This window comes from Enhydra lutris, unplaced genomic scaffold (genome assembly GCF_002288905.1).
Source record: "Enhydra lutris kenyoni isolate GAN:26980312 unplaced genomic scaffold, ASM228890v2 scaffoldscaffold15, whole genome shotgun sequence".
NCBI classification, from domain to species: Eukaryota; Metazoa; Chordata; class Mammalia; order Carnivora; family Mustelidae; genus Enhydra; species Enhydra lutris.
The window spans coordinates 28675752-28702248 of NW_019154099.1; the positions used below are offsets into that span (position 1 = coordinate 28675752).

Consider the following 26497-nt stretch of genomic DNA (forward strand, 5'->3'; position numbering starts at 1 on the left):
TCTGATCACTTTTTAAGATACCTGTTGTAGGTTTGTTCCAATTCTTGGTTTCACTGTTTTGGATTAAGAGCTTATCTTCAAATGGAAACTAGAATCTCTGGGTAATCATAAACAATTTGTGAATGAAATAGTCACAAAAATGCCTCCTTGTGTATCTGCTGTGCAATCTGAGTGATGAGTTAAGGGCTTTTTGACGCTAACTGAAAGCCTAGAGCCATATATAAATTCTTAAAAGTTTTGGCTTCAAGATAAGATTGATGATGATTAGTGAAAAGATACCAGAGTGTACCTTAGAAGGTTTTATTAAGTATTTTACTGGCCAATGTAGTTTACATACTTATTTTTTAAAGATAATAAATTTATATTTATGTATCTGAACAGTCTTGAACAGAGAGTCTCCTAAATTTGAAAAGCAGATACTTTATTGTTCATAGAATGACACTAAAGCCCCACTGCTGGTTATCTCTGTTAAGTTTCCTGAAACATAGTGCATTTTAAATTTTCATTGTAAAATTGGATATAAAAAAATAAAATGGGATATAAAATATATATGTATTTGAATTTTATTTAAGTAAAAATAAACAAGTATATTTGAATTTTATAGTGAACGTGATGCACTTGAACAGGAAGTAATTGAGTTACGGAGAAAACATGAAATACTTGAAGCCTCTCACATAACTCAAGCTAAAGAAAGAAGTGAATTATCAAAAGAGGTAAGCTTATAGAGTCACATGTATTTTATCTATAATGACTGTGGACATAGTCCAGGGCAGAATTGTGGGAGGGACAGTTTTCCTTTTTGATGTAGTTAACAAAAAAAGGGACTTGAATAGGGGTTTGGATGGAAAATTGCAAAATAAGAATGAGCCCGTTTTATGTGGTAAGTAAGAGCCCAAGTGAAAGAAAATAATACAGTAAACCTTGAAGAGTCAGAGGAAGTTGCTTTGGACACTGTCTGTCTCTGTACCTATGTAGGTAACCACCTTACAGCAGACTGTTACTTTGCTGCAAAAAGATAAAGACTATCTCAATCGCCAAAACATGGAGCTTAGTGTTCGCTGTGCCCATGAAGAAGGTCGCCTTGAAAGACTTCAGGTTCAACTTGAAGAAGCCAAAAAGGCTAGAGAAGAGATGTATGAAAAATATGTAACATCCAGGCAAGATTTATGTTATTTTTCACATAAAGATATAAGATATAAATTAGGTATAAATTAACACCAGCTTCTTTGAGGGAAAAACAGGGTTTTTTTAAAGGTAAATAGGACTGTATTTTTTTTTAAATAGGACTGTATTAAGGTAATAGTTCATTTTGTTTCCTTGTAATATATTCTTATCCTAGTTGGTTTTTTCTTAAGACATAGTGGGTTTTTTTCCCCAATAATGAAAAACCTATTTCTTTTAGGTCAGCATATAAATGCTGTAACTACTGTGTTTTCTTATGACGTAACCTTTTTACTTCCCTACAACTAAGGTCTCTATACAAATGTTTTTTGAAAGAAAGTACGTAAGTATCTCTACAGAAGTATCTTTTTGAAAAAAAAGTAACTGTGCAGAGCCTAGCTAAGCTGACCTTTTCCTGACTGTGTAAAACATTAAGAGAAGAATGAGGAGACGGCGCTGCATACGAGCTCTGGAATCAGACTCCTGCATTTCAGTCCTGTCTTCTCTCTTCGACTAGGTGCCTAAGCTATTAGAGTTCTTTTATACCAATACCCCTTATAATCCTTGAGATACTCATTTTTATCACATCAGAAACTAAAATTTAAAATGTTATCCTTTAACCCTTCACACATTCATAACTTTTTCCCTAGGCTATGGCATTTTTCATCAGTTTGTGCTCCTGCTAATGGCCTAATATTTTGTGACTTTGCTAAGAGATTGCAGTGGTTATGGTCATTGTGCTTAGAAGGAAAGGTTTTATAAGGAGTCTATTAGAGTCATTTTGCTTTTGTTTTTAATTTTATTTGTATCTCAACATGTAATGCACAACATTATTTTTAAATGATGGGCATTCCATATGCATCAGTTTTCAAGTCTCTGGTCATATGCATTAAAGACTAGTAAAATATTTTTGAAAATTAATGGTTATTCAACATGAATTAGCATTTTATATAGTAATTAAGCCTTTTGGGCAATATATCTAACAGCTGTGTTTTTCAAATAACATTGAATATAGAACATATTCAATATAAGATAATAAATCTTACATGAAGGGCAAACAAAAGCAAAATTCATGGATATTACTTTTGACTCCTTGCAGAGATCATTATAAAACAGAATATGAAAATAAGCTACATAATGAATTGGAACAAATCAGGTTGAAAACTAATCAAGAAATTGATCAACTTCGAAGTGCCTCTCGGGAAATGTATGAACGGGAAAACAGGTATTTAAAAAAAAAAAGGAAACTTGTAGGTAAAAGTAGGAAATTTATTTCTTTTTGTTTGAAACTTGTATTTTATTGAAATTAGACTATTTCTATGACAGTCTCTTCTTTAATTTATTAAAGAAAATTTGTCAAATCTAAATCAAAATATAATGAAACATTAAAGTTCTAAGATCTTTGGTAACTAGCTCAGAACAAGGTTCATCAGACCTTAAGTTAAGCCTTTTCACTCTGGTATTCCCTTTATCTCTTCATTATCCTGGTAACTTCTTTTTGCCTTTATGGCAGTTTGGATTGAAAACAGATGAGGGGGGCCTGGATGGCTCAGTGGGTTAAAGCCTCTGCGGCTCAGGTCATGATCCCAGGGTCCTGGGATCGAGCCCCACATCGGGCTCAGCAGGGAGCCTGCTTCCTCCTCTCTCTCTCTCTGCCTGCCTGCCTCTCTGCCTACTTGTGATCTCTGTCTGTCAAATAAATAAATAAAATCTTAAAAAAAAAAAAAAATAAGAGATATCAGTAGTTTTTCCCAAAACATACAAATGATTTATCCAAGAAATTTTTTAAAACTGGAATAATAATATGAAATATTACATATACCTCATTTATTTGCTGTCCCTGACAGGTGTTATATTAGATAATCTTGAAAATGATCAATTTTATTCATTTTAATCACTTTTAGATTAGTATATATTGGGGTGCCTGGGTGGCTCAGTGGATTAAGCCTCTGCCTTCGGTTCAGGTTGTGATCCCAGGGTCCTGGGATCTAGCCCAGCATCAGGCTCTCTGCTCAACAGGGGGCCTGCTTCCCCTTCTCTCTCTGCCTGCTTCTCTGCCTACTTGCGATATCTCTCTCTCTCTCTGTGTCAAATAAATAAATAAAATCTATTAAAAAAAAAAAGATTAGTATATATTAGGTTTCCTTAGTTGGTGACCGGTAGTATTAGGGGCAAATAAATACTACTTACTTCGATAGCATCTATTTTTATATACTATCATGCTTCATATGACTTTTGAAAGTTTATATTTTAGGGGGAAAATTATTTTGAAATCGACTTAATTGTCATACTAGTTTATCAGCACAGATTTGAGTATATAAAATTTTGAAGTTTGTCATCAAGCAAGACTTTAAATCAGACTTAATTCTATAATTATCACTGTAACATGTTATTCTATTAGAAGTACAATAGCAAAAAATCTGAGAGTTCCACCCCTCAGTTTTGGGGGTGGGGAATCTCTGCTAATGTAGTTGGCCTCTACTGAGGAAAATATGTAATAACTACATGTGCAGAATTATCCTTTGGGTAGAAAACCAACAAAGATCACTTTTAAATCACTGTTAAATTGTTATTTTAATAAAACAGATTGAGAGAGATTTTTATGATAATGCTGAAATGCTTTTGAGCAGTTAAATAACTGGACAACCACATGGAAAAAAATGAAATTAGACCACTTACACTATACCTAAAAATTAACTCAAAATAAGGACTTGATTGTAAGATCTAAAACCATAAAACTCCTAGAAGAAAACATCAGCAATAAGGTCCTCCACATCAGTCTTGGCAATGATTTTTTTAATCTGACAACAAAAGCATAGGCAACAAAAGCAAAAATGGCTGTCCAGTTTTCTCAACACCATTTACTGAAAAGATTCCTTTATTTCTGGGCTTTCCATTCTGTTCCATTTATCTGTGTTTATTTTTATGCCAGTGCCAATACTGTTCTAATTACTTTAGCTTTGTAATGTAGTTTGAAATCAGGCCTTTAGCCTTGTTCTTCTTTCTTAAGATTTCTTTGGTTATTCAGGGAGTTTTGTGGCTCCATACAAATTAAGGATTTTTTGTTCTAGTTCTGTGAAAAATGTTGTTGGAATTTTTATAGGGATTGCATTGACTCTGTGGATTGCTTTGGGTAGTATGGATACATCACCAGTCTTTCTAATCCATGATCATGGAATATCTTTTCGTTTATTTGTATCTTTATTTTCTCCCATCAATTAAGGAAGAGAGAAAAGTATATATTTAAATGTATATTTATAAATGATTACAAATTAAATACCTGTTTAACCACCGTCCAAATTAAGGAGTCAGCGTCAGCACCACAGAAATGTCCTCGACAGCTTCCTGCTTAACTTCTTCCTTCTATAAAGAGAACTACTATTCTGATTTTTGTGCTAATAACTCTCTTGATTTTCCTTACACTTTTATTATCTAAATTACCAGTAAATATGTAACTCTGAGAAATGTAGTTTAGTTTTTCATATCATACGTGTCACATAAATGGGATCATGCTGCATATATTCTTTTGTGGCTTTATGTGATTCTTCATATAGCCTTATGATTTTAAGATTCATATGCTGTTACATTTAGCACTTCACTGTCATAACTGAAGTACACCATTTTTATGAATTCATGCTTAGGACAGCAGGGACATTAGGAGATTAGAGAGACATGCATACAGAGAGATTAAAGAATGACACATTCTTCCATCTTTCAAAATTTTGGTTAGTTCCAACCCTGTATTAGGTAAGAATTTAGGACCCTGTACTCATTTCGAAACTTGCTCTTAAGGTTCGAAATCCAGACCAAAAGAAGAGGAATAAGCCTACTATATATACTAAGGTTGATGTTCAAAAAGTTTACATTTGAGCTCTCCAAGCAGCATATCCACTTATTTTTTTTAATGATTTTTTTTTTTTTTTTTTTTTTTTGACAGACAGAGATAAGTAGGCAGAGAGGCAGGCAGAGAGATAGAGAGGAGGAAGCAGGCTCCCTGCGGAGCAGAGAGCCCCATGTGGGGCTTGATCCCAGGACCCTGGGATCATGACCTGAGCCAAAGGCAGAGGCTTTAACCCACTGAGCCACCCAGGCACTCCAGCATATCCACTTATTGAGTAAAGATTTATTGTGACCCACCATATGCCAGATACATGCCATAGATATAGCAGTGACCTCCATCTTCACAAAGTTGGTTGTCTAATAGACGTAGTAAAGATAATAAAGAAGCAGTAATTATAAGTATGATGATAATGGAGAAGATGACAGGAAACACAGGATGAGACCATATAGAATCAGGAAAGAGTTCTTGACAGAAGAAATACCCATGCTGAGACCTGCCAGATGACTAAGAGTAAAACTGAGTTAGAGGAGGGAAGGGAATTAGGGGGATGAATGTCCAGCATGGATAAAAGCTGGAGATTAGTCTGACAATATGAAACTTTTTGAACAAACTGAAAATAATTCAGTATGGCTAGAGTGTAGACTGAGAGGCAGAGAGTTCTACAGATTAAAAAGGGAAACAGAGGCACAGATCATACATTTGGACCATTGTCTAGGTAAGACCAGTGGGGAACAACTGAAAGATTTTAAGAATATGTGTTATATGATTTGATTTTATATAAAAAAAAGAGACTGCTAGGGGTGCCTGGGTGGCTCAGTTGATTAAACATCTGACTCTTGATCTTGGCTTAGGTCATGATCAAGCTCTGCATCAGACTCCATGCTTGGTGTGGAGCCTGCTTGAGATTCTTTCTCTCCTGTTCCTTCTGCCCCTCCCCTACACACACATGGCATGTCTTGCATGCTCTCTCTCCTTCTTTTAGAGAGAGAGCAACTGCAGTGTGGAGAGATTAGAGAAGTGGAGCATATGGCTAGAGACATAGAGACTACTCTTTGAGGTTGTTTCTGTTATCAGAATGAGAAGTGATGATAAAATTGGATTCGTAGCAATAGAGATGGAGAGTAATGGGCCAGATTGGAAACCCCAGTGTAGGAGGTGGAACCAGCAGGAGAATTCAGTGATTAGATTGGATTAGGGAGTGAGAAGATAGTGTCCTCAGGTTTTTGGATTGGGTAGCTAATGTGGATGGTGATGCCATTTTTAAAACATTAGAAAAAAACAAGGCTTTAATAAGAAACCGTGATAAAATTAGCTTTATTTGAAGTTTCTGTGTAATAGGCAAGCAGAAAAATTGTATAAGGTTCTAAATCTCAAGAGAAAGTTTTGGACATAAGATAGACCTGTGGCATAGAGTTATTATTTCTGTTTTACAAGTAAGTACTTTTAGTCCTGTGACTCGATTCTGTTAGGGCTTTTATAGGCTTTTATTGACTGATTTAATAATCTTAAAATTCATGGGATTATTTCTATAACATGAGTAATTACTTCCAAACATTCCACATAGCCACATAAACTTTGATATTATAATCAATTTGAGAATTTCCTGATTTTTTTAGCTTTTGTTCTTTAAAAAAAAAAAAATCCTTTAAAATGCATAGTAATACAGATTTAGACAAATTAGCCCTTATTCTGTGGGATGCTTGATGCAGGTCCATTGAGAAACAGCAGACAGAATCATTTCTGGAAGCAGGAAAACTGAAAGCAGATTTCCTTCTCTCCAGTATTGTTCTGACTCCATTTGTACATCAAAATGGATACCACCTAACCAGGAAATTTCTGGAACTGGGGCTGCTGTCCTGGAAGCCTCAGCCAGGCCCTGGATGCAGAATGACCCCATGGATATCGACGCTAAAGTGGGCAGTTGCCACCAGGTGGTGCCAAACTGCAGCCCAGGTGGAAAGGGATTTGCGTTGCTCAGAGACCCCAAGCCGCTAGTTGCCTAGGCTCACTTTTGCCATTTATTAACCTCACAGTAATCCAACCCTGTATTTTTTATGGCTGAAAATCTTTGAATCACATTTTTTAATTATGGCAAGATGTAACTGTTCTTAGAGCTTGTATCTCACTGGTCTTTGATAAAGTAAAAATTATAGATTATTTCTTTTAAAATTTCATAGTATGAGTTAATAAAACAGATGAAGTATTTACACTTGCATATTTGTACTCAGTCTCCTTACCCCTCCCCCAATTAACATTTTTAGAAGAAAATTAAATGAGGAGATTAGAAAAACATGTTATACCTTTGGTTGGCTTTCTATACACTGGGGGGATATTAAGAGAGTGCTTTTTATTTTCTCTTCTTAGATGTGGAAAAGAAAGATGGAACTCATGCCATCTGATCTTGGCATTTGCCCTTGTAATCATACCAGCAGTTTGTGAAGTTAGGAGGTTGAAAGGAAGGGGAAGAGAGTGGAAGAGATAAAAGACTTTAGAAAAGGCAGAGATCAGCAAAGAAAGAACTTGGGTATTTGGGTACATCAAAAATACTCTAGTTGGGGTTATAACATGTATGTATGCTTTTTTTTTTTTTTAAGATTTATTGATTTATTTATTTGACAGAGATCACAAGTCGACAGAGCGGCAGGCAGAGAGAAGGGGGAGGGAGAGGCAGGCTTCCCGATGAGCAGAGAGCCCCGTGTGGGGCTCAATCCCAGGACCCTGGGATCACGACCTGAGCCGAAGGCAGAGGCTTTAACCCACTGAGCCACCAAGGCGCCCCTGTATGTATGCTTTTGCTCAATTTATGAGTTACGTTTCTTGTCTCCTTCTGTACTTTTATTTGCTTTAAAATCCAGATTGGAGCTATGGGAAAGAATGAGTGAAATTCACTCTGTTGGTGAGATTTGTTATATAAATAACTTCTTGCTTAGTAGGTATTTTGTGACTGAAACTTACAGACTCTCTTACACATTTGGAAGAAGAGCATTATTCCCTGAACAGGGAGTATATTATGAAAGAGATTAAAAGACTAAATTTAAATTCTGCCTCTGCCACTAAATTAGCTGAGTGAATATCTCACTTAATATCCCTGAAGTTTGATTTCCTCTTCTAGAAAATGAGTTAATACTATTGCACGAGGTGTCTGTAAGGTCTAAATGAGATCATGTATGTGAAAAATAGATTATAAATTATTAAGCTATATATAAATGGTAGTCTTTTGATACCTTTTACCTTTATGCAGTATTTAAAAAATTACAATGTAGACATCAAGGATCAGAATGTCATTTGTGTCAGTCTAAATTTCTACATAAAATACTGACTTACTTGTTTCTGATATCTTTCCTGACCACCCTATTTAAAATTGTGAAATTGCCATGCTTGCTGCCCAGTAGCCCCTTCGTTGCTTTATTCTTCTCCAGAGCACTTAGTACCTGCTAACATACTTTGGGTTCTTTTGTAATCTCCATGTAAGGAGAAATTTCATCTGTTTTTCAGTGCTGGATTCCCAGGTACCAGTACCTGGTACATAGTAAGTGCAAAATAAATATTTGTTGAATGAGAGAATTAGTTGGAACTGCTTTTGAGAAATCAGGTAACTCTTGGTTTAGGTGAAAACCTATACAAAGATTTATAATGAGATGGGTTTAATGAAGTAGTCACTCAGTTAACCATCCATCAGATTCACCCAGTTTCTAACTGAAGGTTGCTGGAGGGGAGGTGGGTAGAGGGATAGAATAACTGGGTGATGGACAGTAAGAAGGGCATGTGATATAATGAGCAGTGCATATTATATAAGACTGATGAATAACAGACCTGTACCTCTTAAACCAATAATACATTATATGTTAATTAAGTGAATTAAAATAAAAAACAAAGTAAAAAAAAGGATTTACCCTATTTCATTCTAATATATTACATTGTGTTTTATCAGCTACCTTTTAAACCTCAACACATGAATGATTTTAAATAAGTTTTTGCATTTTAATGCTTAAACTTTTTTTTTTTTTTTTTTTTTTTTTTTGACAGAGGGAGAGAGATCACAAGTAGGCAGAGAGGCAAGCAGAGAGAGAGGGGGAAACAGGCTCCCTGCTGAGCAGAGAGCCCGATGTGGGGCTCGATCCCAGGACTCTCAGATCATGACCTGAGCCGAAGGCAGAGGCTTTAACCCACTGAGCCACCCAGGCACCCCATTGCTTAAACTTTTCATAACTTGTTTTAAACCATGGTTTGGTTAGATACCTACTCTGGGATAAAGTTTTCACATCTATAAAATGAAAAAATATCTGCCTGAGCCCCAACTAAAATAAAATGATAGGAAAATATAGTATGTTCAGGCAACAGTAATCTCAAAAAATCCTCTGAAAATGCATAGCTTCTCCCAAGAAATTGTGTTACATAAAATTTCCACTTTGCCTTTTTTGCTAGGTCGTATTCATTCATTTTCAACAACTATGTTAATTATGGGAACAATTACTGGTCATTTGATTATAAGCAGTAGATATTCCACTTGCAGCCCTTCTTGTCTAGGGCCATTTTAAGAACGAAGGCATCAGGTGTGGAAATGAGCAGTTTTATGTGTTGTCCAGGAAAATAATGTAGAGGTAGATGATTAATTCAAGCACTTTCCTTATAAATAAGCTTGTCATATAAACAGCCTGTTTCAGTCTCTTTTTGTTCCAACTGGAAAGGATGTATTCACTTTTATTAACCAAAAATATTTTTATATGGAGGAAGAAGGAAGATGGGTTGGTTAGTTTTATGTCTGTTGAGCTCTTCTGACAACCATGGTTTTTCACTTTTTATTCTTGGTAAATTTCAAGTTTTGAGTTGTTAGTGGTGTTTGTTCCAGCTAAGCATGCCATTGGCGTTCGCAAACTCTGATTTGTTCCTGTTCGAATTTCAGAGGTTCTCAAGGTTTTCTCATTCTTCCAACATTTTTCTTGCCACTTTTCAGGTATAAATTTAGATTTGGCATCCTGGTGCCATGAAATTTATCTTCTAGTTGTAGGAAGATACATTCCATGTACAGAAATCTGTTGTTAGGTTTGTACTGTGGTTTCAGGTTTTGGTTGTAAGATACTTCTGGCTAAACTTTATATACATGAAATCATCTCTGCACAGATACACTAGTTTGTATATGAAACACATCTATTTTATTATAATAAAATCCTTTTACCTAGAGAAATAAAACTTTTTAAGTTTCTTGTTTGAATGTTATAATTTAAATGACGTTGTCTCCCAGTTGTTTGTCCCTTGAAGTCCTGGTTTATGCCTGTTTCTCTAGCATGATTATTAATAATACCCTCTTTCACTCATAAAAATGCCTCAAGTTGAAAAATACGTTATTTGGATACGAGTTATAATATATACTAGGTCACTTTACTTTTGCACTTTCCGTAGGATTGATCAGATTCTTTTCCCTTTTCTGCCATCTTTCCTCTCTACCTCCCATGCACAAATACAGGATGGATAGGAGAGATAAGTACGTGTATATGGGGGATGAAGTTTGTAGGAAGCAACATGAAAGAATCATGAAAAATGGTTTTGAAATCAAATGCTAGCTTTTGAAAGATCTATTTGAGAGAGAGAAAGAGAGCAAAAGAGCATGAGCAGGGTGAGGAGCAGAGGGTGAGGGACAAGCAGACTCAGTGCAGAGCCCAGTGCAGGGCTCGACCTCATGACCCTGAGATCATGACCTGAACCAAAAATCAGGAGTCGGGCACTTAATTGACTGAGCCACCCAGGCACTCCTCAAATGTTAAGTTTTTTTTTAAAGCATTTTAAAGGATGAAATATTTTAATTTTATATTTAAAACATTTGTTATAATGCTGACCAGTTGGCCAACTCCCAGCATCTCTCTTTATTATTGTAATTACATTTGATTATATAGTCAGTTTGGACTTTTAAAACATTAGCTTCATTAGCTTCTACATGCTGTGGATAGTCTATCAATTTTTTGAGTTTGTTCTTTTGAAGAACATTAGATTTCCTGCTCTTCCATAAGTGTATGTTGTTACATTTTCTAATGCATTTAACATTTAAAATGGATAATTTATTAGTTATATGGCAGTTAGGGTTTTATCTGTAGCCAGAATATAATCCATCTGGTGTTCTAGCAAACCAGTCTAATTAGGTCTGAAGGAGCATGGACTATAAAAACAATTGTATATATAATATAATCACAGTTCTTTCAAGACTTATTTTTGATTTAACATTTGTGCTATGAAATTGAAGGATAATTGGAAGGCACACAGGCAGGGATGAGGGGCTGACGCCCTAAGAGGAAACAACCCTTAAAAGGATTTTATATGGCCCTGGAAGGAGCCTTCCACCCTTTCCCATATGACAAAAACCTAATAGGATGACAGGTGCGGGGAGGGTTAATCAGATTAAAGCAGCCCACCAGCAAGCCCCTAGATTTAGAAAACTCCAGTGGCAACGCCTTCGGGTCCCCTCCCTCCTGGGCAGCTTTGTACTACCACTTTGCTATCACTCAATAAACCTTGCTTTGCTGCCCACCATTCTACCTCTTCATTCTTCAAAGCGGCATGACCTAGAACCACGGGCACCGAGGGCGGAAAAAAGTCCTGCAACAAGTTTTCATGGAGAAACAGTGCCCTTAAGAAAGGCAGCATAGTTTGGCGAGGAGCCTGGACTCCAGAACCAGACAATTTGGACACCATAGCTTATTTACTTCTGACCTTAGATAAATACTTTACTTCTCTGTGTTTCAGTCTTCTCCTTTGTAAAAAGGAAATAATGATGCAACCTATTTTGTGGGGTTGTTGTGAAGATTAAATGAATTATTATATGCAAAATGCCTAAAATAGTTCCTAGCACGTGGCAAGCACTTTATGTTTGTTATTACTATTATTGTCAGTGAAATACATTCCGTTCATATCCGATTTAATTTGAAACCTTAAAGGTCAATTGATAATATTAAAGAAAGTATCTATATCTTTCTGTTAAAAGGAATTGTATGGCTTCTTGTATGCAGGTTGTAGGTGGTATGGTAACTGATAAGGAAATTAGGTTCACACAGAAATCCTACCAGCAGACATCTGTGGGAGGACCTGTTGATAGAAACCTCAACTTCTAGCACTTTCTCTGATTCATTTTAGTTTTCTTTTTTTGACTTACCTTTACTTATTTGTCTTTCAAGATCCAACTGACATATCTTCCCTTCATTCACTCATCTTTCTTCCTCCAGTTAAAAAATAATCAACTCCTCTCCTTTGTGGCCTTGAAATTTTGTTATGCTTTAATATAGCACTAATTATAGTTAACTGGATGATATAGATTGTGGCATCTTGAATCCATTATAACCTTCTAATCATACCTCCACTCAAGCCCTATTATTAGTTTATTCTGGGTTTCATTTCATTCTCTGTGACTTTCTTTTATTTCTAATGCCCATTATTGCCAGAAAGGAAATATAGTTAGGGACTGAAGCTTCTCTGCCTACTGAGGAAGCATTGATTAATAGTACTATAATTGCAATCTACTTGGAATTTTACTATTGAAATAACTCAGAGAATAATGAAGCTATCTTTGAGAAATGAAAATTACAACCATTTTGTGATGATTTACTGACTAAAATATATAGGTCATCTAGGAATGAAAAATATATAAATATTTAATATGCTTAAAGAATTTGATTCTATGTATAAAACTAAATTTTCATGTTTCAGTTTGATAGAATAGTTTTGGAAGGTCATTGCAATCAGGATAATGTCAGAAAATAATGACATGACATTTTGTGATATCTATTTTAAAATGCACTTCCATTTGAATAATAGTATACAAAAGCTGTTTTCTTTTTAATAAGTTATCTGTATTACAGTTTTTTTAAACTATTTTATTTCTGCCTCATAAACCATTTGACTGATGAATCTCCATTGGTTGATAGGTTTCCAATTTTAATTTTGTTGTTAGCATCACAGTGTAAAAGATGACATTTCATAGTGGCACAGCAAGTAAGCATTCCTATCCAATAGTTATTACATAGATTTATTCAAATGATGTGGGTTTTCATGACTTTCTACTGACATTCTCCATGAATAATTAACACAAAATCCTAATACCTAATCCAGTGCTTAATGGGGGATGTGGTGATATGATGTAAAAAACTATTTGCTTTGCAGTAAAGACATCATTGGGCTCAAATTATGGCTTTAACATGGGGTGTGACTTTGAAGTAGGTACTTGAGCTCTTGAACTCCAGTTTACTCCACTATGAAACAGGTTAGAAAATAAAACATAAGGAATTTGTAGAAATTGGGTACGCACAATCATTTATGTCACACTCTACATTTATTTACAACTATGTTAGAGAAGAACATTTTTTAAAAATTAAGTGGCTCTCTGAAAGAAGCTTCCTGTTGATTTTTTTCTTGATCCAGACTTCTGCTTTGATTAAAAAAACAAAGGAGATTTGATCTTTAAAGGCTCATATCTTGCTGTGGCACTCTTGTTACCTTCTGCCTTTTGGACATTATCCTTAACTGTCACTAAATTTATCTTTCTCTCAGTTTCAGTTCCTGCTCTCATCAGTATTGTAAGTGGATGACTTAACCTAATGCTCTGACTTCATGCTTTCTTGACCCCTACGTGAATATTGACCTTTATTTCATCTCTCCTTCACTTAGCTACTTTACTGGTCACACCCTGGATCTTGGAATCAACTAAAATGATGTCACTGAAAGTACTGTTCTGCCTCCACATCACCATCCTTTAACAGCAATCTCTAGTCTTCCATCTTGCTTGTACACTACTTACATTTATCTGTTTGTCATCTTATCAGGACTCCATGTCCTTTGCCCCTTCTACTTTGTCCTAACCTGTCAGCTCTCTTGAGTTCTTGAGTTCTCTTCTTTTCCATTCCTCTATAAGTGAGATCCCAAGGGCCATCACTTCAATTTACTCATATCCCAAACTTTGTTCCCATTTTGACACTTGTGATCTCTATATTATACTTTTCATTTAAAATGTTTTAGAGAACATTTATTAACTTCTCAAGAGCTCGGTTTCTTCCGGATATTTTGTAATCATACCTACTTCACTAGATTATGGTAAGGTTTAAACAAGTTACTGTATATATAAATTATTGAGCCTACCTTCACCCCATGTGGAGATAAGTTATGGAGAAAGATAATGTGACATATAGAGATAGACCATGTTTGCACCTGCATTACTGTCCTGCTACAGAAAAACACCAAGGCAGGCAAATTCATATAATATGCACCTTGGGTCACCACCCTCCAGTGGGTCCTTAAGAGTGTCAGATAATTCTGAGCAAACACGTTTATGAAACTTTAAAAGATAGATATTTTGGTTTTGGAACAAATGAGTATATGTTTAAATTTTAGAAATCTCCGAGAAGCCAGGGACAATGCTGTGGTGGAAAAGGACCGAGCAGTGATGGCTGAAAAGGATGCTTTAGAAAAACACGATCAGCTCTTAGACAGGTAAGCATTCTAAAAATCTGGAAATGTTAAAAACTCTCTTTTGATTTTCGTTGCTATAACTTTTTCTTCTAAGGAAAAATATTTTTAATAGAAGTATAATATTTAATTCCATTGAACCATAGTTATGCGCATTGTTTTTGTAATATGTAATTATTGCATATACTAAAATAAGATATAGCCAGTACAGTCACCCTACAGAGTTTCCTTATATGCCTTTTATCCAACTCAACCACTGTTCCTCAAAAGGTAAACACTGTCTCATTTCTGTCACCATAGCTTAGTTTTGCTCATATTGGATTGAAAATGAATGGAATTGTACAGTATGTACTTTTTTGTGTCTAGCTTCTTTCATTCAACATTATATTTTCATCCATTTTGTTGTTATATCAGTAGCTCATTCCTTAGTGTTGCTGGGTATGAATATATCACATTTTGTTTTATTTACTCACCTATCAGTGGACATTTAGGTTGTTTCCATTAGGTTGTTTCCATTTTGTAGCTATCATGAATGAAGCTACTATGAACTTTTTTATAACGTCTTTTTTGGGTTTTTTTTTTTTTTTTTTACTTATCTTTGGTAAATTTTCTCTAGGAGTTGAATTGCTAATCATAAAGTAGAAGGAGTTTTACTTTAAAAAGAAACTACTGAACTTGAGTCCAAAGTGTTAATACCATTATATGTCCCCAGATCATTTCTTAAAAATCTGTATGCTCTGGCTCATGTGTATTGGAGAAAGGGAAAGAGAGAAAATGATTTGTCTTTAATTTATCAATAGAAAAGTGTATTTATTTTTAGTAGTCTAGCTAATAGAAATATCACTGATGAGTATTAAGGTAAATACTGTTGAACACCCTAGATTTTCAGTGGTTTGACTACATACAGAGTAAACAGAATCATTACCCTTTTTTTTTTCAACTTTTATTTTGAAAATAATTTCAGAGAGAAAAGTTGCTAAACTAGTTCATCAAGTTTCCATATATCTTTCACATACTGATAAACTTTGAAAATAACTCAGTGAAACTTTTAATTATTAAATGAAGACTTACAGATTCATTTGTGATTTAAGCAATATCTGACACTAAAAATTGAGGTAAGTCTTCATATAATTAACCTATTACTGAAATCTTCTAGAAGTGGCTCAAATTGTTATACTTCTGAATTCACATCAACTTTATAAACTTGGCACATTAATAAAAATAATATTAGAGGAGTCTCTTCTGTAATGTGAACGTATATCTAAATCCAAACATTTTAATGTAAAATACTTTTATAAGTCAGCTGTTTTTATTGGAGTACTGTTATAACCTACCATAAGATCTTTTATTATGTATAACCTTTGCATTTATGAAACTATATGGTATACACAAAAGATTTATTTGGCTTTTTGTTGATGTTGTTTTTTAATGTGACGTTTTTAGGAATGGTCTAGAATAACACTGATGGACATACTAACAAACTTCAAAAGAAAGTGCAAGTTTTTAGCTAGTAAAACAGAACTGTTATATTCGGGCAGAATTTTATAACTTAGTAGCATTTCATTTTTGTGAATTTGGAGAAAAGAGAGTAGTAAATATGACCTTAAAATTGGCTGTTTTATATTTTTCTCACCTCTCTTTTGTTCTAAACTCTGGTTCTCTAAAATCCTTCTTACCTTACTTGTCCATATACTAGCAACCGGTATTTATCCTAAAGGCCGTGGGATGCTTTAGTCCTTAAAGGGATCTTTTGAATTATTGAGAATTCAATCATTTAAAGTTTGTAAAGCATGTAGAACAGTGTCTTGCATATAACTAGTAATATAGGAATGTTTGTTTTTATTATTATAAAATAATTGTTCAATTAGCTCTGAAATCTTGCTATTTAAAAGTTGATCTTTTAAAATCATTTTCCACTAGAATTTTGAATAAACTGGAACAGCTCATTTTTCCCATTAAGGTTTAATTGATACACAGTATTATATTTTATTTCAGGTGTACAACATAGTGACTCAGTATTTATACACATTACAAAAGGATCACTACAATAAGTCTAGTTACCACCTGTCACCATGTAAAGTTTTTAAAATGTTATTGACTGTATTCCTTATGTTGTACATTACATCTCCATATATTATTTATTTTATAACTAGAAGACTGTACCTCTTAATCCCCTTCAACTATTTCTTCCATCCCTCTATCTGCTCTCTCCTCTGGCAACCATCAGTGTATTTGAGTCTGTTTCTGCTTTTTGTTTGTTTGTTTGTTTTGCTTCTTAGATTCCACATGTAAATGAAATCATAAGGTATTTGTCTTTCTCTGATTTATTTCACTTACCATAATATGCTCGAAGTCTACCCATGTTGTTGTAAATAACAAGATTCCATTCTTTATGAGAACTAATATTCTTGGGGGGGGTGTACACACATACCTACATACATTTACACACATACATACACAACACATCTTCTTTATCCATTCATCTATCTGTGGACACTTGGGTTGCTTTGATACTTTGGCTGTTGTAAATGATGCTGTGATTAGCATAGGAGTGCTTGTATCTTCTTAAACTAGTGTTTTTGTTTTCTATGGATAACAGAATTATAGTTATCTATAGCTGTAGAATTGCTGGATCATATGGTCATTCTATTTTTAACTTTTTAAAGGAATCTCCAAATTATTTTCCATAGTTGCTATATTAATTTACATTTGCACCAAAAGTGCACAAGAGTTCCTTTTCTCAAGTGCGCCACATCACTCATCATCAGGGAAATACAAATCAAAACCACAGTGAGATACCACCTCACACCAGTCAGAATGACTAAAATTAACAAGTCAGGAAACGACAGATGCTGGCGAGAATGCGGAGAAAGGGGAACCCTCCTTCATTGTTGGTGGGAATGCAAGCTGGTGGAGCCACTCTGGAAAACAGCATGGGGGTTCCTCAAAAAGTTGAAAATAGAGCTACGCTACAACCCAGCATTCACAGTACTGGGTATTTACCCTAAAGATAAAAATGTAGTGATCCAAAGGGGCACGTGCATCCAAATGTTTATAGCAGCAATGTCCACAAGAGCCAAACTATGGAAAGAACCTAGATGTCCATCAACAGATGAATGGATAAAGAAGAGGTGGTATATCTATACCACGGAATACTATGCAGCCATCAAAAGAAATGAAATCTTGCCATTTGCAATGATGAGGATGGAACTAGAGGGTATTATGCTGAGCGAAATAAGTCAATCAGAGAAAGACAATTATTATATGATCTCCCTGATATGAGGAATTTGAGAGGTAAAAGTGGGGAGTTTCGCAGGTAGGGAAGCAAAAAATGAAATAAGATGGGATTGGGAGGGAGACAAACCATAAGAGACTCTTAATCTCACAAAACAAACAGGGTTGCTGGGGGGAGGGGTGTATGGAGAGGGTGGTTGGGTTATATGGACATTGGGGAGGGTATGTGCTGTGGTGAGTGCTGTGAAGTGTATAAGCCTGACGATTCACAGACCTGTACCCTGGGGCAAATAACACATTATATGTTAATTTTAAAAACAATAATTTGGAAAATTACAAAAAAAAAAAGAGTTGCTCGCTTCGGCAGCACATATACTAAAAAAAAAAAGAGTTCTCTTTTCTCTACATCCTCACCAACATTTGATATTTCTTGTCTTTTCAGTAATAGCCATCCTGACAGCTGTTAGGTGATACTCTTTGTGGTTTTGATTTGTGTTTCCCTGATGATTAGTGATGTTGAACATTTTTTCTTGTGCCTTTTGGCAATCTGTATGTCTTTGGAAAAATGTCTATTCCAGTCCTCTGCCCATTCTGTAATCAGAGTGTTTCCTTAATACTGAGTTGTGTGAGTTCTTTTTCTATATAGATATTAACCTCTATTTGTATATATCATCTGCAAATATCTGCTCCTATTCTGTATGTTGTGTTTTTGTTTTGTTGATAATTTTCTTTGCTGTATAAAAACTTTTTAGTTTGATGGAGTCCCATTTGTTTATTTTTGCTGCTGTTTTCTTTGTCTGAGGGGACAGATCCAAAATAATAGTGCTAAGATCAATGTCAAAGAACTTACTGCCTGTGTTTTTTTCTAGGAGTTATGGTTTCAGGTCTTTAATCTGTTTTTGAGTTTATTTTTGTTTATGGTATAAGAAGGTAGTCCAGTTTGGGTGGCTTTCCAGTTTTCCCCAATACCATTTACTAAGAGATTCTTTTTTTCCCATTATATATCCTTGCTTCCTTTGTCATAGATTAATTGACCATTTAAGTATGGGTGTATTTCTGTGCTCTCTAGTCTCTTCCATGGACATATGTCTGCTTTTGTGCCAGTACAATACTGTTTGATTACTTTAGATTTGTGGTATAGTTTGAAATATGGTTATGATAATTGAGCTTTATTCTTATTTCTCAAGATTGCTTTGGGTATTCAGGGCCTTTCATGGTTCCATACAAATTCTAGTATTATTTGTTCAAGTTCTATGAAAACTGCCCTTGATATTTTGATAGGGATTGCATTAAATTTGTAGATTGCTTTAAGTTGGATATTTTACCAACATTAATTCTTCTAATTCTTCAATGTTGTATATCTTTCCACTTAAGTTGTTTTTAGTTTCTTTCATCAATGTGTTACAATTTTCAGAGTACAGGTCTTTAACCCCTTGGTTAAATTTATTCCTAGATATCTTACTCTTTTTGATGGAATTTTAGATAGAATAGTTTTCTTAATTTCTCCTTCTGATAGTTTGTTATTAGTGTACAGAAATGTAACAAATTCATGTATATTAATTTTGTATCCTCCAGGTTTACTGAATTCATTTGTTAGTTCTAATAGTTTGGTGTGGAGTCTTTAGGGTTTTCTATATATAGTATCTCATCATCTGCAAATAATGACAGTTTTATTTCTTCCTTTCCAGTAAGGATGCCGTTTTGTTTTTTTTTTTCCCCCTCGGTCTAACTGCTGTAGCTAAGGACTTCTAGTACATGTTGAATAAAAGTGGTGAGAGTGGGCATCCTTGTCTTGTTCTTGATCTTAGAGAAAATGCTTTTAGCTTTTCACCATTGAGTATATTAGATGTGGGTTTGTCATCCATGGTCTTTATTATATTGAAGTACGTTACCTCTGTACTCATTCTCTTGAGGGTTTTTATCATAAGTGGATGTTGAATTTTGTTGAATGGTTTTTCTCTATCAAGATGATCATATGATTTTTATTCTTCATTATGTTGATGTGGTATATCATGTTGAATAATTTGTGGATGTTAACCATCTTTGTATCCCTAAAATAAATCCTTATTCATGGTGCATGATCCTTTTAATGCCTTGCTGAATTTGGTTTGCTAACATTTTTTGAGGATTTTTTGCATCTGTGTTCATCAGGGATATTGACTCGTAATTTTCTTCTGTGGTGTCTTTGTCTGGTTTTGGTATCAGGTTAATGCTGACCTCATAAAATGAGTTTGGGAACATCCTTCCTCTTCAATTTCCTGGAATAATTTGAGAAAGATAAGTATTAACTGTTCTAAATGTTTGGTAGAATTTACCTAAGGAGCCGTCTGGCCCTGGTCTTCTGTTAGGAGTTTCTTTTATTACTAATTTAGTTTCATTTCTAGTAAACCAGTCTATTTAGTTTTCTATTTCTTCATGATTTAATCTTGGAAATTGTGTGTTTTTATTAATTTATCCATTTCTTCTAGGTTGTCCAATTTGTTAGTGTATGCTTGTTCATAGTTGTCTCCTGTGATCCTTTGTATTTCTGTGGTGTTGGTTGTAATTATTTTTTATTTTATTTATTTGGACCCTCTCTCTGTTTCTGGATGAGTCTATCTAAAGGTTTATCTGTTTTGTTTATCTTTTAAAAGAAACTGCTCTTAATTTCATTGATCTTTTTCTTTTTGGGGGGTGTGGGAGAGGTCTCTGTTTCATTTATTTTCACTCTGATCTTTATTATTTACTTCCTTCTTAAAGTTTGGGCTTTGTTCTTACTTTTCTAGTTCATTTAAGTCCTGGTTTTTTGTTGTTGTTGTTTTTGTTTTGTTTTGTTTTGTTTCCATTTGCCACCCTGTGTCTTTTGATTGGAGAAGTAGGTCTATTTACATTTAAAGCAGTTGTTAGTAGGTTTTGTTCATTGTTTTCTGCTTGGTTTTGTAGTTCGTCTCCATTTGTTTCTTCTTTTCTTGCTCTTTTTCCTTTATGGTGTGATGCCTTCATTTGGTGTCATGTTTATATTCCTTTCACTTTATTTTTCTTGTATCTATTATAAGGTTTTGGTTTGTGGTTACCATCTCTCTCTCTACATATATTTATAACAGTCTATTTTAAGTCAATGGCTGCCTAAGTTCAAATGCATTCTAAAAGCACATTTTTACTCTGCCCCTTACCATGTTTTATATTTTGATGTCATATTTTACATCTTTTTATTTTGTATATTCTTCAACTAATTATTATAGTTATACTTGATTTTACTTCTTCTTAATCTTCATACTAGCTTTATAACTCATTAACTTACTATCTTTATAATTACCTTTATTAGTGAGAATTTTTTCTTTCATATATTTCCCTATTTCTAGTTATGACCTTTCCTACTTAAAGAAGTCTGAATCTTCAACATTTCTTATAAGGCTGGTTAAGTGGTGGGGAACTCCTTTAGTTTTGCTTGTCTAGAAAACTCTATCTCTCCTTCAATTCTGAATGATAACCTTACTGGGTGGAGTGTTCTTCATTCTGAGTTTTTTCCTTCCAACACTTTAAATATATCATGCCCCTCTCTTCTGACCTTGAAGTTTCTGCTGAGAAATCAGCTGATAGTCTTATGGAGGTTCCCTTGTATGTGACTAGCTGTTTTTCTCTTGCTGCTTTTAAGATTATCTCCTTATCTAATATTTGGCATTTTAATTATAATGTGTCTTGGTGTAGATCTCCTTGGGTTCATCTTGTTTTGGACTGTCTGTGCTTCGTGGACTTTAGTATTTATTTCCTTCCTCAGGTTGGAAAAATATTCAGATATTATTTCTTCAAATTAGCTTTCTGCACCTTTCTCTCTTTTCTCTTTCTGGGATTCCTATAATGCAAATGTTAGCACATTTGATTTTGTCCCAGAGGTCCCTTTAACAATTCCCATTTTTAAGAATTCTTTTTTTTTCTTTTCTGATGGGGTGATTTGTACCACTAGTCTATTTTTCTGTATCATCTAATCTCCCGTTGATTCCCTCTTGTATTTTTCATTGGAAAACTAGGTCCATTTACATGTAAACCAGTTGTTAGTAGGTAGGCATTTATTGCCATTTTGTTCATTGTTTTCTGGTTGTTTTTATATATACCAGCTCTGGTTGCTATATTCTTATGTTTTTTTCTTTGTTAAAGTTCATCCATTCTTCTCCCAGGTTTGGTGATCATCCCTATGACCATCCCTTTGAGCTCTTTATCAGGTAGATTATTTATCTCTGTTTCATTAAGGTCTTTTTCTGGGTTTTTGTCTTGTTTTTTTTCATTTGGAATTATGTTTTTTCTGTCCCCTCATTTTGCCTGATTTTTGTGTTTGTTTCTGTGTATTAGGCAAATTGGCTACCTCTCCTTGTCTTCAGCAGTGACTTTGTATAGATGTCCCCTGGGACCCAGAACTGCGGTCCCACCTGCTCACCAGGCCAGGTGCTCATGGGGTTTCCCATATGTAAGCTGTGTGCACACATCCGTTGTGGCACAGTAGCAGCTGGAAAAAAATCCCCCTACAAAGGATTACAATGTTGCTGAATGAAGTCAGAAAAGTAGGATTTTTGATGTCCCTGCAATTTAATTCTTACTTAATTAATCTATAAATTCAGTATAATTCATGGCAAAAATTTCCAAAAAAATTATTAGTGAAACTTGACAAAATGACTAAGATTCTTCTTCAGAGTTGTTGTGGCTATTCTTGTACCTGCCTATCCTTGCACCTTCATTTTTTCCATGTGAATTTTTATAGTTATATTTTTCACATTATGCCTTTCATCATCCCAAGTTCATTTTGGGTATGGTATAGATAGAAAACTAATTTATTTTTCATGAAGATGTCAGTTTTCTTAAGTTAAACTATACATTTAATGGGATCCAAGTAGAAATATCAGCAAGTTTGTTTGGGTTTTGTTTTTAAGTCTAACTTCCTCTTGTGTTGGTTGGTGTTAGAAAGTACAGGCTTTTGGGATCTCAATAAGGGGAAATGAGTTAGGGATGCATTTAGATTAAGTGTTTTATAGTAATTTCTGGTTATAGTAAAATTATTGCCAGCCATTTCTTACTAGCAGTGACTTCAGGACTATTCTTTTTTTTTTTTTTTTAAGATTTTATTTATTTATTTGACAGAGATCACAAGTAGACAGAGACAGGCAGAGAGAGAGGAGGAAGCAGGCTCCCTGCTGAGCAGAGAGCCTGACATGGGGCTTGATTCCAGGACCCTGGGTTCATGACCCAAGCCAAAGGCAGAGGCTTTAACCCACTGAGCCACCCAGGCGCCCCACTTCAGGACTATTCTTTCTATCTATCCAACCCCCGTTAAGTGTTGAGAACCAGGAATATGTCTTAGGTACCCATTACTGGAATGAGGCCTTCTTTCTTTATGGAGGACATGCAAGATGCAATAATAGCTTATTTTGGAGGAGATGCCCTGGAGTTTGTCAGACATTGGGTTACTGATGTGATGGGTTCCTGAATCTTCATAATTTTTTTTTCTTTCCAGCTTTATTGAAATATAATTGACAAATAAAACTATAAAATATTGAAAGTATGTAAACTGATGGTTTGTTATAGGTATACATTGTGGAAAGATCAAGTTAACACATTTCTTACCTCACATGTTACCATTTTTTTTCCTCTCAGTGAGAAATTTTAAATTTTACTCTCTTAGCAAATTTCAGTTGCACAATATAGCATTCGCAACTATAGTCACGACATTATACATTAGATCCTCAGACTTTTTTCATCTTACAGCAAAAATTTTTTAACCAGACATATTATAATCTATGGTTTATATGGAAAAATTAAATAAATGAGTTTCTGAATCAGAAACTTAACAAATTTTAAGATTAAGATATTAAGATTAAGGTTAAGAGTTTCTTGTGGTTTGTCTCCCTCTCTGGTTTCATCTTGTTTTATTTTTCCCTTTCTTCCTATATGAGCCTCTGTTTTGTCACTTAAATTCCAGATATGAATGAGATCATATGATAATTATCTTTCTCTGATTGACTTACTTCACTTAACAATATACCCTCTAGTTCCATCCACATCGTGGCAAATGGCAAGATTTCAATTTTTTGATGCCTGAGTAGTATTCCATTGTCTATATCCATTCATGTGTCAGTGGACATCTGGGCCCTTTCCATAGTTTGTCTATTATGGACATTGCTGCTATAAACATCGGAGTGCATTATATTTGTATCCTTTGCATAAATACCTAGTAATACAATTGCTGGGTCATAGGGTAGCTCTGTTTTCAATCTTAAGGAACCGCCATCCTGTTTTATAGAGTGGTTGTACCATCTTGCATTCCCACCAACAGTGTAACAGGGTTCCCCTTTCTCTGCATTCTCACCAACATCTGTTGTTTCCTGACATTCAGAGTAACTATTGAAAGATATGAATTTAGTGCTATTGTATTTCCTATAAAGTCACTGTTTCTGCATATTGTCTCTGTTCCTTTCTGGTGTGTGTTACTTTTAGGCTCTCTTTTTCCTTAGAGGACCCTTTAATATTTTTTGTAGGGCTGGTTTAGCGATCACAAATTCTTTTAGTTTCTGTTTGTCCTGGCAGCTTTTTATCTCTCCTGTTTTGAATGAAATCCTTGCTGGTTAAAGTATTCTTGGCTGCATATTTTTCTCATTTAGCACCCTGAATATATCATGCCTCTCTCTTCTGGCCTGCTAGGTCTCGGTGGCTATGTCTTCTGCCAGTCTAATGTTTCTACCCTTGTAGGTTAAGGACATCTTGTCCCCAGGCTGCTTTCAAGATTTTCTATTTGTCTCAGATTTACAAGTTTCACTGTAATATATCAAGGCGTTGACCTATTTTTATGGATTTTGAGGTGCGTTCTTTGTGCCTCTTGGACTTGAATGCCTGAGTTCTCCACTATAATTTGTTCCGATATACCTTCTGCCTCTCTCACTCTCTCTCTCCTCTTCTTCTGGGATCCCAATTATTCTAATATTGTTTTGCTTTGTGGTATCACTTGTCTCTTGAATTTTACCCTCCTGATCGAATAGTTATTTATCTCTCTTTTTGTCAGCTTCTTTAATCTCCATCATTTTGTCTTCTCTATCACTAATTCTCTCTTCTGCCTCATTTATCCTAGCAGTTAGAACCTCCTGTTTTTGGGCGCCTGGGTGGCTCAGTGGGTTAGGCCGCTGCCTTCGGCTCGGGTCATGATCTCAGGGTCCTGGGATCGAGTCCCGCGTCGGGCTCTCTGCTTGGCAGGGAGCCTGCTTCCCTCTCTCTCTCTCTCTCTCTCTCTCTGCCTGCCTCTCTGTCTACTTGTGATCTCTCTGTCAAATAAATAAATAAAATCTTTAAAAAAAAAAAAAAAAAAAAAGAACCTCCTGTTTTGATTGCTTCTCATTAAAGCCCTTTTTATTCCAACCTGATTAGATTTTAGTTCTTTATTTTTCTAGAAAGGGATTCTCTATGTCTTCTATGCTTTTTTCAAGCCTAGCTAGTATCTTTATAATCTTACTTATTATTCATTCCGACATCTTACTTATGGCCATACTGATTAGATTCATGGCAGTCAGTACTGCCTATTGTTCTCTTTCATGAGGTGAGTTTTTCCTGTCTTGTCATTCTGTCCAAAGAAGGATAGGTGAACAAAAGAACAAAATACCAAAATGACAACAATGACCCCTGAGAAATATACCCTAAACAAATCAGAAGAGACCCCAAAACCAGAAAAAAGAAAAAAAAAAAAAAGAATATCATCAGACAGGTGAACAGAATAGAGCAATGGGTGTGTATTTTGGTTTGTTTGTTAGAAAACTAGATCCCAGCCATAAAAAAAGAAAAACTTACTTATGTACAAAAATAAAATTAAGTACAATGAGAGGATAGAATATAACTGCAAAAATGAAAATTAAAAGACAAAAAAAAAGAAAAGCAAAGAAGGAATATAAACAGACAGGTGAGCAGAACAGAGCAATACACTATGTCCCGGTCTGTTTCCTAGAAGAAACTGCATCCCAAAATTGTAAAGAAAGAAAAACATATATATACAAAATAAAATTAAATACATTGAAAGGATAGAATGTAACTGTAAAGATGAAAATTAAAAAAGACTTTTGAAAAAAAAGAAAAAAGAGAATATGATCAGAAAGGTGAAAAGAATAGAGCAGTACAATATATCGTGGGTGTATTTTGTTCTGTTTGTTAGAGAAAACTGCATCCCAAAATTGTAATGAAAGAAAAACTTAGGTAAATATAAAAATAAATACAAGGAAAAGATAGAATGTAATTGTAAAAATGAAAATTTAAAGAGACTTTTAAGAAAGAGTTGATAAAATAAGAAATTGGTTGAAAAAGGAAAGAGAAAAACATTAAATTTGAAAGATTAAAGAATCATGTGAAAAAAAAAAAAAAAGCATGAATTCTGTATACTATTTTCCCCTGGCACTGGAATTTTACAGTTCTGTGTGGTCAGTAAACTTGGTCTTACCTGGATCTTGTTGCTGATCTTCTGGGGGTGGGTAATGTTGTGCTGATTCTCAGGTGTCTTTTCCCCAGGTAGAATTGCACTGCCCTTACTAGGGGTCCAGATTACTTAGGGCTAAGTAATCTGCTCTGGATTGCTCTATGTGACTCTCAGCCCCTGAAGGCTTTCCACACCACTGTCAAGGATGAGAATGAAAATGGCAGCCTCCCAATCTCCAGCCCCAGAGCTGAAAGCTCACACCCCCAACTCCTCAGTACACTCTCAGGGAAAGTCAGTCAGTCTCTCTTGTCTCTCTGGTCCACCCTCTGTGCTCAAGCATTTGAGTATCTGTGATCGAGCATTTCTGTCTCTTCAATGCAATTCAATTTCAAGTTTCAAAC

At 34.9% G+C, this 26497-nt stretch overlaps 1 protein-coding gene across 1 annotated transcript in view; it reads left to right on the forward strand.

Annotated features, from left to right (window-relative positions):
* LOC111146999 (progesterone immunomodulatory binding factor 1) overlaps positions 1-26497 on the forward strand; it is a 203321-nt gene that overhangs the window by 45717 nt on the left and 131107 nt on the right. The window contains exons 7-10 of the mRNA XM_022502829.1: positions 605-713; positions 976-1157; positions 2261-2386; positions 14372-14470. Of these exons, the coding sequence (XP_022358537.1) occupies positions 605-713; positions 976-1157; positions 2261-2386; positions 14372-14470 (516 nt within the window). The remainder of the gene's footprint in view (positions 1-604; positions 714-975; positions 1158-2260; positions 2387-14371; positions 14471-26497) is intronic.